The sequence below is a fragment of the Cygnus olor genome, chromosome 1 (genome assembly GCF_009769625.2).
Source record: "Cygnus olor isolate bCygOlo1 chromosome 1, bCygOlo1.pri.v2, whole genome shotgun sequence".
Lineage (NCBI taxonomy): Eukaryota > Metazoa > Chordata > Aves > Anseriformes > Anatidae > Cygnus > Cygnus olor.
Genome location: NC_049169.1, coordinates 116190548 through 116206402, shown reverse-complemented (window position 1 = coordinate 116206402; position 15855 = coordinate 116190548). Strand labels below are relative to the sequence as shown.

The window sequence follows — 15855 nt, the reverse complement described above, 5'->3', positions numbered from 1 at the left end:
CGCAGGCTTACTTAACCTTTATGAGCTAACCCTTTGGTGAGGCTAAAGCAACTCCAGGGTTTGTAACTAGACCTGAAAGGAGGGTACTCTTGCAGAGCATGGCTCAAAACCAAAATGAAAGCCTCAACCTGTCCGGTATAGGACTCACATCAAGACCTAAGGCTGCACTGTGCACACATGCTAAATAAAATCTTGCCAGTGATAAAGCTACAATGCTGATAAATGACCTGTGTTGCTTTGAAAAATGAATATATATTACCCTTCTAGATTATAACACAGGAATATGTCTTTTCCTATCAGTGAAAAGCATCCTACTGTTTATTTTAGTTGGCAGACTTGCTGCTAGAAAGGAAATGAGAATATTATCTCTAATGAGTCTTCTCATAATGGTAATTTTCTAAAAGAGGTACCAATTCTAGGTTTGTGTCAATAGTCCCTCATCTGCAAGCCACGAAATAAACCTCCCAAGCCTATTACGGTATGCAGCCTCACTTCTCCACAGCCACTGTGATAATGTCTTGATACAGCAGCAATTCCTATTTTATTAGTGATACAGATTCTTCCCGTGTGTGCACAAACACATCTAAACCCAGATTGTGCCTCCGGTCTCCTCTAAACCAGTCTAACTCACATTTCTTTTTCCCATTCATCTGTTGATTTTTATTCCCACTTATCTGTTCTTTGCCACTTTCTGGCTGCTCATCATTCAAAATACTGCCCTGTAGGGATGGCATCATGCCTCACTTCTTTGGAGGTTCTTCATTTTAAGCGATTTGACCCGTGTCTGCCAAAGCCATTTGAGGGAATTAAGGCAATGTCTCAGGAGGTCTCTCTGGCATCCATGGGAGACACAAAGCCACCATGTTCCTCATCACATCTGCAAGTAGCCAAAGAGCCCTCCTGCCTCCTGGATCTCAGTAGTGGTTGGGTGAATGAAACCCTAATCAAAAAGGCTTTACAGGATCAAGATCCATCTCTTTTTAAGCCTGTTTCCAGGAGTGACTGAGATGTGTCAAAAGTCTTTGATCCAATGCATGCCTTTGCACCATGTGGCAGGTGATGCAAACAGGCAAGAATTAGGTCTGCACACACCAATTCCACTGCTTTGAGTTCAGGTTTGGTAAGAATTTTGCAAAACCATCTTTCTGCTTGACATTTGCACAAAAAGGTTGCTTTGAACTGAATGTCTAATTGGCTCAGCTGGTCTAGATTTGATCATTTTGGGTCATATTTCTCTGTTTCAAAAGTGCAAGTGAAAAAATAAAGAAATGTCTGGGGAGTATTGAGAAACTTGGAGGTCCCCATATGGAGAATGCTGTTGAAATAGTGACATGGATAATGATGACAAAGGTGTGCAGCTGAATAGGGCAGGATTTTAATAGACCACTAAAATAGAAACTTCAGCCATGGAGCACATACTGAGTTTATATGACACTGGCTTGTTTTTCCCAATGTGTAAAGACCCCAGCAATCTATCAAGAAGACAAAAGCATCTGAAACCTTTGCAGAATGCCTTTCAGCAGGACTTTGAAGTACTCCTGGTCAAGGACACACTGGTTAACTATACCCACAGGGAGCAATTATTCCTTGTGCATTGACGTTAACAGCAAGCCCAGGAGATATTTGGAGTTGTCCTGTGGTGGCAGGATCCAGAGCTCACTTCAAGAGCACAAACAGTTCCCATTCTTACCTGAATAAAGCTCTTCATGGACAAGAGGTCCCAGTCATGTGTTCAGCTGCTTTGGCCTTTGCTTCCAACCTGCTGTTTGCTTCCCTGAAGGCTACTTTGGTCAGTACAGTGCGATCTCCTACATTTCCCCTTCTTCTCCAACTTGGGAGACTGTGGGTTTGTGGCCATCACCCAGAAAGTCTTGAACAAGCCTCCAACCAAAGAAGGAAGGTGTCTTTCCTATGGAAATACGTGCTTTAAACCATCTGGGAAAAGGAGATCCAAGATGAAATTGAAAACCCAGAGTCAGGTTCTCTTTAATGATGAGAATTACAGACGAGGGGACTGCAGAGTGCTTCCACACCAGCGCCAGTGTTTTAGATCCATGTTTGCAAACTTTGCACTGACGTAAATGAAATGCACGTCAAAATGCAGCAATGAATTTCTTGTGCTTCATCATAAGCCTATAAAATGAGCGAGCCAAAACTGAAGGTTTGGGGAGGTTCACAGATCTTTCAGTCAAACCGGGGCCAAGTCTCCAGCAAACCTGAGCCAATGTCTTTCACTTGGAAAGCACAAGGTAACCTTAGACTGTGATTAAAGCACAGAGGGCTTATGACTCTAAATGCACTTGTTTACTCTGAGACCATTTCAAGACCAGAACAATGTGTCCAACCCCATTTCCAAGTCCAGATTTGTTTCTCCATGGTAGGAAATAATGCTCAAAAAAAAAAGTATATATATTTCTATATTTCTGTTACAGCTTTCTCCACCACCACATGGGCTCCATATGAGGCTGTGCTTGGGCATACCTTCCAGCTGAGCTCCAGCTGATGTTGTGAAGAGGGAGAGCCCAGCTCTCCCTCACTTGGCAGGAAGGGATCAAGGGGCACAGATGAAAAACAAAGTACGCTCCAGCCTCGTCCTCCAGCAGGTCTTCTGAACTTGGTTCTTCCTCAGCGCCAGGTAGGTGTTTTGGATCAGATTCAGCTGCTGAGATGTAGACGTCTGCAATGTGAATATCTTTGCCTGAGCATGCCTCCTAGGCAATGGATGTAGCCCATTCTGGCAGCGATACCTCTCTTTCTGATGGAGATGGATTATATGAAGAGTGCCCATTAAGTGGCTATTTGTCTCCACTGTGAGCTTAGACTGAGATGTCTACTCTGTAGACCTCAGAAGTTAGGTGAGCTGAATCCTATCCCTACATCCCAGCAAAGAGCAAGCAAAGGGACTGGAAAATGCGTGGGTCGTGGGGCTCACCGTTCACAAACTGACACCAAGCCCTTTCTTAGCTGTGCATTGCACATGTTGTTCCAGCTGCCCCACAGTTCTCAGAGACTTCCAAAACACATGAGCAACCCAAAAGCAGGTTTCCCAGGGTTTGTCCTCTGCAGATTTCTCCCTGCATGTTCATCTCACTAACATCCTTCTCCTGCCAAGCTGCTGGGATGCTGGCAAGACCCCGGAGCTCGCCTGCCGTCACCGTGCAGTGTAGCAGTTTGTGTCCTTTGATCTTGTGCCCTAGAGATCCAAGTTGGCTTCAAGGGTGGTCAGGAAGTGCTTTGTGGTCCACGGTTCAGTGAGGCAAGGGGAAAAAATATTCTGTGAACCCTGCTGGGCAGGATGGGCTTTTATGTGGTGGCTCATAACAGCAGGGGACTGGACAGGGTGACCCTTGTGGTCACATCCCTGCCCTGTTCCTAAGGGCAGCAGTAGGACAGGTCTCCAGCTTCACAGCCACTGCTTTACCTGCCCAATCTTCTGCATTTTGCCCGTGGCTTTGAGTCTTATAGGACAAGAGCCAGCAATCTCACGTTACTGCCGGCCTCCTAAATGCAGAGGGGAGCATTGTTGCCAAGCAAGAGCAAACTGCACGCAGGGTAAATGTACAACCAGGGTCCATCAGGAGAGCTGAAAGCCAGCCAGGGTCGGTGGCAGCCAGCAAGCTTGCGGGCGCGGGAAGGACATTGCTTGGAAGTGTTACAGAAGACCTTGATGACTCCAGACATCTCTGGTGAGTGCGTGCGCAATGGTTACCTCAGTAACAGGTGTTAAAAGTCCCAGGAATAAGCTTTGCCGCCCTCCCTCTCCCCACCAGGCCCTATTCACGGCATGCTGACAATAAATAACCCCCTCATCATGCACCATGGGCACACCACGTACCCGGGCAGGGCCGTCGTTTGGAAAGGAGGGCTATTTTCAGCTGCAGCTAAAGCGGGGAAGCTCCGACTGGGGGCCCTGGCATTTGGCAAGGCTTAGCGGGATCTGTTTGTGCCTGCCGGGTCCCGCAGTCCTCCCGGCACGGCGGTGTCACTGTACCCGCACGGACTGGGGTAAAGAGATCGCTTGATTCGTGTCAGCAGCTCGGTGCTGGTGAAGGTGCACTCATTGCTCTCTCCTCAGCTGAAAAACAATACGGCTTTGTCACCCCTTAGCAGTCAGTGGGGACGTGTCCTGAGAACCAGCTGAGCCCAGCCACTCGGGGAGGGGAAAGAAGGGGGGGAAACAACTGCTTATTGTCTTGACGGAGAGATGCTGTCTCTAAGACACGAGGAAAAGGAAGAGCCAGGTGTCTTGTATGGCTACCGACCAACAGCAAGTACAACCACATGAAGACAGGCTCACCAAAAGGTCACCAGACCGCTCTGTTTTTGGTAAGAGGGATGTGTTTCTTGGCTTCCAGTTGCAACCTGGACGTATTTGTTCGAGATTAGAAGCTTTAATAAACAGCACTGCCTGCAGGGCTATTTTCTTGCCTTGATTCAGCTGGAACTAACACGAGGCCAGTTGCTGTTCAGTGCCCTCCTATTTTCCTTGGCTCCCATACACCTCCACCCCATATGTTTCTGGAGGGAAGCTTTCCACTTTCCAGACAGTGTCCCGCCACTGCTCTGCAATGCTGTGCCTGGCAGCTCCCATCACATAGTCCCACCACGGGCGCAGCCATAACCCACGGGGCATGCACAGGCAGACGGAGCCCTGGCAGCACTCGGGGGCAGAGATGCCCTGGGGAAAATGGGAAATTGTGGCTGGGCAGGGCTCTGGAGATACATGGCTAAAGGTTAGCCTTGCCTCCCGCACCTGGGAGCGTCTGATGGGTGACCTGATGTCATATCTGGGGACAATCCGGGCCCTGTGAGCGCACGAGCAGCACCAGGGTTTGGCGTCTTTCTTCTCCTGGCAGGGCTGGAAAGGGGACCCTCCATACTCTGAAAGCAACATGCATAAACAGAGAACCACAACAGACTGTAGTCTGCACCCACGAGGCAGCGGTGCTCCAGGCTGGCACCTGAAGGAAACTGAAGGAAGCACTGAAGGAACAAGTCCTTCCCTTGGGGAAAGCAGGGGTTTTCCACCCAGGCACAACCTTGTCTTCTGCCTTGGGACCTCTTCTTCACTGCTGGGGATAGTTTGGGCTTTCCCTGAGGACTCTCTGAATTTCCAGCTAGAGGGACTTTGTCCAAGAGATTTGTCTCCCCACCAGGACTTGTCAGCAGTCCTGCCCCCCCCATGTGAGTAGGTGCTACCCTGACTTTTCTCCAGGGCACCCACCCACCAGGTCCAAAATACCACGAAACCCATCCTCCAGGCACAGAGTTTCACCAGTCCTCCTGGGGCTACCATCTAATGGAGGGGGATGCTTGGGCTCATCACCACTCTCAGGACAGAAAGAGAGCAGGGCACCTGCCCCCGTCCCAGGGGTGCCACACATGAGGGGACAGAAAACGACCCAAATGATGGCTGGCCCAGGTGTGCCTGGCTTAATGTTAATTTAATCTGGCACATTTAATTTAATCTGACTCTGGCCATCCAGGGATGTCACAGCCACCTGGGCTCCTGGGTTGCTCTGCCCAGCACTTCCAGGCTGAAAGCAGCCCCAGGATCTGTGTACTGTGCATCAACAGAGCACTTTTTAATAAAAAAAAAAAAAGGGGGTAATGTCTAACCCACCGTAACAACCCTGGTCAAGGCTCATCTCTCAAAGCCCTCAGTGACTTGTAGAATGGCTTCTGTGCCCAAAAGCTCCTCCAATTTTTCCAGCTCTGCGAGTGGACATAATGAAAAATATTACCTCTGTCTACAAACCTTTGACCTGGCTGTGTCCTGAGACATTGCAGCTACAGCAAAATATGCTGGAGGCCTCATTGTCTGGTTCTTTTCCAAGGTAAAGAAAGCACTTCACCTCAGATGCTTGAGAGACATGAGTTTGCATCTGATTCATTGGGGGACTTTATTCTGCAGTGCAAACAGGCAGTGAGTGTCTCCTCTGTGCCCCGAGCAGTGTGAGGGGCATGTGGCAGAGCACAGGGAGAGGGTTTTCCAATATGGTTTTCCAACATGGTTCTCCAACAGGCTGACAGCCTCTCTGCAGAGCATCCGTGCATGCAAACCCTTCCTGCAGCAGCTGGCAGTGCAAGGCCTGTGGAAAAGAAACCACAAGCTCTATGGCTATGCATTTTTCTTTCCATTTATGCCCTCTGTCTTACTCCAAAATTTGCAGGTAAAACACTGTCAGGCTCTGTTTTCTTGTTTTGTTTTCTTTTGTTTTGTTTTCTTTTGTTTTGTTTTTCATCTCTTGACTGAATCAATGCATTTTCAGCTGCTCAGCTAACGGCCCAAATGTGCCAGCCGCACGGCTAGGCTGCCTTCTGCAATTAACCAGGCATGAATCTGAACGAGAAGCTTAAATTAACAGTGCAGACCCCACCAGCAGCACACTCCAAGCATCAGCTCCAGGGAGGGAGAGCAGGGCCGTACAGATGCAAACCGATCCCACGCTGATTTCTGCTGCACACAGTCGGAGAGCACTTATGATTATTTCTGGGGCAGCTTCTGCACTTTTATCTTATTGAACCAGATGAAAATGCATACTGCCTCTAGGTTTTGTTTGGTCGGTTTGTTTGGGTTGTTTTTTTTGTTGTTTTTTTTTGTTTGTTTGTTTGTTTTGCTTTTTTTTTTCCCTTTAAGTTTGTGTTACTGAACCATAAATGAGTCAATCTGTGGGTATTACTTTATCTGGAGACTTTGTTTCAGAGCTATCTGTCTGATCCCGGGGAGGTGCAGGAGGGCTGCTCCTTCCTAGGAAGATGGAAATCGATCTTACAGCCAGCTGCACTGGTTCGCCCACTGGCACCATTGTTTATTTGGGTTCTCTGTACAGCCCAGTCTGTACCTCTCTTACCCTGTGCTCCCTTCCGTGATGAGTTAAAATGACGGGGCATTGCTGATGCCAGGACGAGCAAAGCCAGGCTGGGAGGCTTACCCCAGGGTTGTCACCTCTGGTGTCTGCTCCTGGAGGAGCTCCTGCCTAACAAAAATCCTCAACAATCACTTTTCTTTACAAAATCCTTTCGCAGACTCCACTGAGCCACTCTGCCACCACTAACGAAGCTCCTTGTGTTCTGTTTTCTCCACGCTGACGTGACAGGGCGTGTGTTTTGCATTACGGCCAGGTGGGGCCTTCAGCTGCCACGCTGAAAACCAGTGAGAAGCAGAAGTCAGCGGGCAAAGCCAAAATGCCATGGATCCGAGTGAGCCAGTGGTGCCCCTGGTTTCAGTCACACAGAGCTGTATATTCTGGCATTATGGACCTCACAGGCAAAATGCTGCCACTTCCAGATATTGAAACAGGGCCATGCATAGCTTTCCTCACCCCTAAGGACCACCGAGGCACATAAATTTAAGTCAAGCATTCTGTGTTACTATTTTGTGGGCTGTTTGGAAGTAGTTCATAAATTATCAGAGAAGAAAGGTCAGGCTGCTAATGAACGCTTCAGAAAGCCAGCATCGTGGAGAAGGGTTTGACGTGCTTTGTTTGCAGCGGGAGAGGGTTCAGCACGCACATCCTCTGCAACACCCAAGGAGCCTCAGAGCAAAACCAGCGGAGACAAAGAGAGGCGGCCCGAATACTTCTCCTTAAGTAAAAACAAACAACAAAAAAAAAAGCAGGAAATTAAAACCCAGACCTTCCTCAGGCAGTGTTGAAAACTATTAAGCAGGCTTCTCTCAGAGGTCCTCACAGCTCACCTCGGAGTACTGCTGGCGGCGCCTGGTGGGTTTATCTCAAGATATACACCAGCAGAGCGAAATCCCCTGCCAGACCTCAGCCGGGTGTTCCCCAGGGGAACAAAAGGGTCCAGAGCCTCCTGCTTGGGAATGGCCTGCATGTGGGGAGGGCAAATCACCCTTTTTATTGCAGAATCACTGGATGGGTGTGCTGGGAAGGGAGCTTTGGGTTGCCTGCTCCAACGCCTGCTCAAGGGATGTCAGAGGTGGGAGCAGGATTTGGGTTCCCAGCGACTTTTCCGGGGGTTATTTCCCTGCAGCAGCACGTGGAGTCCTGGGGCAAGGAGCTGGCATCAGCCCCCATGGGGGGGGAAAGGAGAAAGCGCAGGCAATGGCGCTGCTCAGCTTCCTTCCGAGAGCACTGTCAACGAGAAAAGGAAAAAGAAAACTGAAATAATTGCTGCTGGGAGGCGGGGAGGAAGAGAAACATCTCTGGAGGAATACACAGGAGATGCCCAGAAAAATACCGAGCATGACCTTTCGGTTTGGTGTTTCCTTCAAAGCAGAGCGATTAAATCCCAAAGACATGGGGCTGCTGCCATCTCTTGGCCAACCTCGGGGCTCCTGAGCAAGCAGGCACCCGGAGTTGCCTGATTTCAGAGATCTGAAACACAGCCATTGCTTGTTCCAGCTGCTTTTTTCTTTCCGAGAGGAGATTTCTGAATACATAAAAGTCCTTTGGTACAGCATCTCCGAGCTGAACATTTAAGGCACCAAGGAAACAAAATCGCGTGTGTGCAGATATGTCAGAGATGCAAAGTTTTGTGTGCACTGAGTGAGTACACGCGTGCCCAGGTAACTCTAACTGTCCTACACGGATGCCCTCGGTCAACCAAAGTGTCTATGGAGAACACCCTCAAAGCAAAGCACAGAAATTCCCTTTTTCCCAACAGGAGCCCATCTGCCAGCTGGACTCTTGCTCCCCCAGGATGTTCCCTTCCCCACACACAGGAGCATGCTGTCCCCGAGCCCCCCAGAAGGTTGCATGAGGTCCATTGGCAGGTACCAGCTGGTGGCCCTTGGGCCTCTCCACTCCTGTCACTGCTCTTTGGGTAGATCTTCCCTTTGCTCTGCTGTGGTTTGAGAGTGGGAACGGGCACAGCACTGCTCATTTGTGGCTGGATCCCAAAGAGCCCCTGTGCTAAATCCCCCAACACCTACTGCACCGTTCATTTTCACCCGGCTTGTGCCACACTCTAAGATATACCACGGACACCTGTGCAATGTCCCAACCTCACATTTTTCCACCAAAATGCCACGTAAGCTCCAGCCACCTCACCCCGAGCTAGGACAGGATGCCCCCCTGCTGTGTGGGCTGGGCATGGACCCTCCTGCATCGCCTGGGGGAAAGCCCCGTGGCTGGGCCGGGAGCTGGGGAAGGAGGCCCCCAGCAGCCACCCGCTCGTCTCACGCCAGCAGGTATTTTTCCAAGCCCGTCCTGACACGAGGTCACACCGGAGGGACAAAGTCCTGCTTCGGGGGGGGGGAGCAGAGCCCACGTCATCACAATCTCTCCCCAGCTGCATCTTCCAAATCCACGTGCAGCAATAAAAGGCGGGGGGTGTGCTCGGTGTGTCACTGTCACATGCCTTTGAGGGACTACTGGGTTATCTGGAGGTGTTCAGAGCCTCGTGCTGCCGCCAAAGGCGGTAGCACCTGCTCTTGATGATGATGCCAAGGAGATGGGGGCTCGGTTATACGTAACCAAATTTGCTTTTGCTTTGAAGAAATAAGGAAGAAATACTGGTAAACTTCCAGACTACTCTCTCCCAGTCTCTGTGTAATTCTGTTTAATTTGCTAATCAATCAGAAATGATGAAATGCCAGAATTATGGTTTTCCGTGCCACCATCATTGCACCCATCTGCCCGCTAGCCCTGTGCTCGTGTCTTTGGTCTCCCTGGGGCACAGTCCGAAAACTGGGGGGCCCAAGGGAGTCCTTTGGTTCTCCGGAGCACAGGAAAGGCTGCCACCGTGTGGGGACACAGCTCTGCTGGGAAATTGCTCGCTGAATCTTGGGGTGTCCCTCTGCCAGCAGCATGGTGGGAAAAGCCCAAAGAAAATGGAAAAACTGGGGGCAGGAGGGGGAAACACGGCACCCGCTGACCTCCTGAGCACTTACACCAGGTGCTGGTGCCCCTGTGTCACTGCCACCACCGCGGTGTCATCGGGGCCCCGTGGGAGCAAGGGGAATGGCCCAAAGGCCCCCTTTCTGAAGCACCCCCCCGGGACCCTTGGGGTAATGCTGCAGTGATTTCTGTGGAGGGGAAGACAAAGTTTGCTCTGCTCTGCCCTGCTGCAGGCAAACAAGGTTAGGTGATAAAAATGCAGCACAACAGGGACGGAAAAATCACCCTGAGTGGCAAGCCCTGAATACAGGCCCACCCTACACCAGGCTGCTCGGACACTGCAAGGTGCCATCAGCACCCGGTGGGCAGGGTCCCTTGCTGCCTTTCAGCCCATGGCCGAGTCATCTCTGAGTTTCTAGAAGATAGCTGGGAAGGCAGGTGTTGTATAAAGCTGCCTCTCTGGCCGTGCCACCTACAGAGGGATGGCAGCCCTCCTGCACGTGTGCTGCCCAGGGGCTGGGGGCTCTGGGGCTGGGGACAGCCAGGGGAGCCTCTGGGGACACGTCCCCCCCTGCACAATACACCCGGGGTGTCCTCGTGCACAGGCTTTTAGCAGCCTCTCGTGTTTTTAATTAGCTAATGGATTGCCAAGGGATTTGAAATAAGCTGTTCTCAAAGCAGCGAGAGTCAGGCCTGCCTTCCCCAGGACTTGCCCCAAAAGGGTTGAAGCACGGGAGCCACCACCAGAGCTGCTGCCTCTCTGCATGGCCCCCAGCTTGCCCCAGTCCTGCCCTCATTTCCTACCGTCAAGACTTCAACTTTCAGCCAAATGGGCAGAAAAAGGGGCCCTGAAATATCTGAAATCCCATTTCCTGGGACTGACAGACACACCTCCTGCTCAAACACCTGCAGGTAATGTCTTCGCACAGACCCGCTTCCTCCGGGATATCAGGCTTAAAATAAGTTTCCTCCTTTTTACACCACTGGGAGGTTCGAGTGCGGGCTAAGTGCTTGTGGCTAGTTTATTTCTCTCCTCCTGGCTCTGCTGGGTGAGGGAGGAGAGATGCCAGCAGCTGACGGTGAGGCACAGAGGCTCCTGCACAGGGATGCCTTGGAGCTCCCAGCACCGTAGTGACTGCTCCCTCCTGGTACAAAGCCGTCCTTTCCCCAAACACACTCATTCACGTGTTTCCCTGGGAGATGGAAATTCAACAGACTGCACATTTTTTGGTTGAAAGCTTTGGAATTGCCCGATAATTAATCACAGTAAAAATAGGTTAAAAATAGTGTTAGACTCCTGGGGGATGCCTTGCTTTTTAATTAACAGACAACCATCTCCCTCCTCAGGCACGCTCCCTCTCCTCTTGCCCCTTATTCCTGCAGCACATCCCTCCTGAGGAGAGGAGCAGAGAGGAGAGGAGAGGAGAGGAGAGGAGAGGAGAGGACAGGACAGGACAGGACAGGACAGGACAGGACACCATACTCTCCATACCATGAGAAAAACAAACTGCATGTATTTTCTCACTTTTTTTTTTTTTTTTCACAGCTAATCATCCAAAAAGGAGTGGGTTTGCCTTTTTGGCAAACACTCTCTCTCCAGCTGTCTTCAACTCCCCTGAGGGCACGGCTGTGTGCTCCTTCATATGAAGGAAGTGTTGTTTGCTGTCCTGCCTCGTTTTTGCAGGCAGGATACAGGAGCACCCAGGGATGTGTCGATTGAGACAAACTTGTGTCTGCTCCTGGGAAAGCACTGATCCCCTCTACTTAGGAGCCAACGAAGCTCCACCTCATGTTGCAGGCCTCAGACTTGAGGATCTCTAGCAAGAAGAAAGCACCCTATATGCAAGCTGATTGTATCTGTGGGGTTAACTATGGGAATACAGGGTTATCACTGATATTATTTATGCTTTCCTTGTATATCCCTGATTTCCATCTGCTTGGAATGCTGTTTGGGTCAAGCATGAGTGCTGAGTGTTGAGCATCTATGTAGGCTTGGAAGCCATGGCTTCCTTGCTTGGAATTGCACAGAGTAATTAGTACCTACGTTGGTGTTAGTACCTACATCCAACCATCAAACAGCTTCAGTCATCCACATCAGATGACACCCTCCACATTGTATCACACAAATGAGGGCTGCATTGCCTTCTTCACTGATGCAGTGAGCTTAAGAAATGGCGTGGTGTCGTGTTGTTGATTATTATTTTTTTTTTGATCCTTTTGTTTTGCTTGCATGAAGAATGACAGGAACATGAAAGAAAGGACAAGTTGTCATTACAAAATGTGCTTCCAGTGGTGGAAAGTGCATACTCTGAGCAATGCAAGGCACCACGCTAACCCTTACACTTCAAAAGCCTTGGAAAAGAACAAATCAAACCCCCAAAGCCAATTGCATGTTTCCTATATCTCTTTATTGACTGCCAGTGACCGAGTTCTCAGGCTGAGTGCCAGATACCAGTGGATCAGGTGGAGCTACACTAGAAGTACAGCGAGGGCAAGAGCAAGGGTGTGATACACGAAGGCTGGGATGAGCTCGGTGGGATTTGAAGCCTCTGCAGAGTGGTGAGCCCCCTCTCTCCCCAGAGAGCCTATTAAGACGTTGGAAAGACATGCTTGTCCTAGTGTCAGCTGTCCCTAAGGGAAGTGACAGGCTGGCGGTGTGAACAGACACACTTAAACATCTTGCTGAAATAAAAATATATGCTGCGATCCCCGAACGTAACACGCTATTATTCGTCCTGCGGTTGCAAGAAACCTGTGGTACATTTATCACGCATACACAGTGTCCCAGGAAAGGGGCTTGGCTTGGCCGAGTTGCGTTTTTTGGAGTAGCCAGTTTAACTGTGTGGGATAAACAAGTCTCTGGGGCTTTTCCCCTGCTCCAAGCCCCACCCCAAGCATTGGTGCACCAGGAGCCAGCGTTATTTGTGCACTCCCTCCTGCCTGGCGGTGGCTGTGGACCACAGCACAGCACCAAGACCCTTTCAGCAAGCACAATGGCATGGCAGCACACGCAACCCGTGCCATCCCGACGGCATGGCTCACAGGCTTAAGATTCAAAGCCCACCAGCCACTCATCCAGCCCCTCATTCCACCCAAGGGAAGGAGAAAATAAACAAATGGGGGGGGTGGGGGAAATAAAAGAAATAAAACAACAAAACAACCCCCTCTAGGTATTCACTGATATCTACGCAATGGCTCCGGGAGCGAGACCTGCAGCCGGTGGCAGCCTGCGTACTGCAGCGGCCGGCGGGCTTAGGAGGAAGGCGCGGAGGTGGGCTTCTCCTCCCGGGACACGGGGATGGGCCTCTCGCTGTGGGTGGGGTCCATGTTGGAGGGGACCTTGGGGCCTGAGAAGGTCAGCATGCCGTCGCCAGACAGGGAGCAGGTGATGGCAGACTGGTCCACGTTGGCGGGCAGGCGGTACCGGCGGTGAAACTCACGGGAGATGTAGCCGTGGTCATCCTGGAAGGCGGTGGGGGAGAGGAGAAAGCCCTGTCAGAAACCCCCCAGTGCCCACCCAATCCCACTGCTCCATCAGAGGTGGGTCCGCATTGACCCTTTGCTTTTTATTCTGTCTTGCAGGTTTGTAGGACCAGGTGTTCCCCCGGGATGCCTCTGAAGCCCCAAGAGCTGAGCAGAGCAGCAGGGTATAATTTCAAGTTGCATGGGGGCCCTGCCACAGCCTCCGACTTCAAAGGATGCTTGAAGACAAAGCCTGAGGCTCTGTGAGGCGAAGAGCAATGCGTGTATGCATGCCTATTTCCCTAATAGGCAGCCATGCTGTGTCAACCAAAGGATACAGTCCTGCCTCCCCCCCCCTTTTTTTTTTGGCCAAAACAATGAGAAATGTGATTATGTTTTTTTAATTCAACCATGGAAATGGCCGATCTCTTTCTCTGTAGTAACAGAGTCAGAAAAAAATAACTATATTGAAAAATACATGCTGTTTCCAGGCTAGAGCTTTGTCTGATCAGAAAGTGCATGAGAAGAATTAACCCCCCACTGGTATAATTCACTTTTCAACCCCCACCATTATTTCCATGACATATGTGTTAAAAGTTTCCAAGCCTGAGGCTCTTGGTTGTTTTTCTTTTGTTCGGTTTGCTTTTGCTTTTCTCTCCCAGATCAGCATATGAAAACTCTGTTTTCACTAATGATTCTGGCTTATGAAAGCTCGGCCATGCTGTGGCAGCACCGGGTAATGCTCATTGTTTTGGTCCGGTGTTATTAGTGAACAATGCACACTGTCATCTGATGGTTATGGAAGATGATGGTCAAAAACAAACAAAGGAGAACTGGATTAGCTTATTATTGCCAGATATCAGGTTTGGGCTCTATAAGAGCTGGACATGTTAATAATGGCTATCGGTAAGTAACTCCTGATTTTTTTCCCTTCCACTGGGGGATGATGGAAAGAAAGAAAACAGAGCTCGATTCCCCGTTTTCTTCACCGCCACAGTTACTTCCACTTACCTGTCTTTCACTGTGCTTGCCATGGATTTCCACAAAGTCATCGATAATCTTCACGCTCAGATCTTCAGGAGAAAAGTGTTTTACATCCAGCATGATCGTAAACTTGTCCCGGTCAGACCTCACCTGAAATGAACATTGTTATGAAGACCCAAGCTTTACTTATGGAGGTAGTGTTAGCATCAAAGACCGAGGGGCAGCAGCCTCTTGGCATCACAGTTCTCCCTCCTGCAGCTACAGGCCAGGCTGATGCACAGCCCGCTGGCCTCAGCAAAAGTCTTCCTCCCCATCGCAGTAAGAGGGGCCCCAGGGACGTTGAGGGTCTTTGCAATAATATTTCAATTGCCCTGGGCAGATGCATCCCTTCTTGCTGCAATTCTTTTGCTAGACAACCCTTTGATTGCACTTAGAAATCTGCCAGATGCACCAGGCATTTGTGCCCAGCAGCAAGATGGGATCAAAATTAATGTTCTGTGACAGTATGTGTTTTGTCCTTTCAGCTATTTACAGTGTCTTTGTGGTTTCAGCTCTGTAGCTAGATTCTGGCAGCAAACCAGTGAGAACAGGCTAGAGAAATCCCCGGTCCCCAAGCTTTGGGCTATAGCCCCGCATCTACATGTTCCTCACAAGCTTCCCTTGGAGAACTGCTCCTGGGTCCTCCAGTATGGGTTGGCAGAAAACACAGAGCTGCCGAGGCGGAGGAGGGGGCTGGAGAAGCTCCTGCTCGCGCTTGCCCATGTCCTCTCCAAGGCTGAGCCGAGCTCCCAGGCACTTATTCTGGCAGAAGCTCGGTTCCTCCCTCACCACACGGATGATGGCTGTGAGGGCAACACAGGCAGCCTGGTACGTGTCATGAAACGGCTTGCTGTTGCTCAAAAGGAAGCCTTCTCCTGAGCTAGGGCTTGCCAGAAGGGGCAGGCGGCTGGGTCAGGCAGCAGGCTGGAGGTCCTCCTCGCACCCCGGCAGGGGCTGAAGCCTCTGCCCTGCTCTGGAAAGCAGCAGGTGGAGAGGAGCAGGCAGAGGCATGGGGAAAGGGAGGAAGGCAAAGGAGGGGAGGGTGAGGACCCTTACCTCTGAAATGCCCGACTCCAGCACGCTGCGGAAGAGGGACTGCCGGTAGTAGGGGCTGATAGTGGAGGAGAACAAAGGCAGGAGATCGTACTCCAGGAGACCCTCTCCGAAAAACTGGTCGAACAAACGGCTTGGAATCAGGGGTCCCAGAGCGCGCTTGAACCAAGGGTGCTGGATGGTAATGTCCATGCTTGCTGCTGCTACGTCTTGTTCCAAGGGAGAGCGAGGGGGCCGTGCAACTGCTCGGAGGACAGCGATGCCTTTGCTGGCCTGCACAGTGCAGCCCGGGGAAGGCTGCCCCTATATATACCGGTCTCGCAGAATGAAGGTATTAGTGGGATTTCTCTGGAAAGACATGATCTCACGGCGAAGGCAATGTGGTCAGCAGAAATGCGGAGACTGACCTGGGGATGACAGTCTGGTGGGAACCAGCGCCAGATCTCCTGGAGGGACGCTGCCAGGCTGTGATGCACAGGGCGGTCCCTGCCCAGGGGCACCGGCACGTCCT

At 50.8% G+C, this 15855-nt stretch overlaps 1 protein-coding gene across 1 annotated transcript; it reads right to left on the bottom strand.

Moving 5' to 3' along the window:
- Positions 1-12196: 12196 nt before the first annotated feature.
- CRYAA (crystallin alpha A) lies at positions 12197-15536 on the bottom strand. The gene is made up of 3 exons (XM_040545426.1): positions 15348-15536; positions 14280-14402; positions 12197-13268 (listed from the first exon to the last, which is right to left on the bottom strand). Exons 1-3 carry the CDS (start codon positions 15534-15536, stop codon positions 13059-13061), a joined length of 522 nt encoding a protein of 173 aa, XP_040401360.1. The 3' UTR covers positions 12197-13058.
- Between the last annotated feature and the right edge of the window lie 319 nt (positions 15537-15855).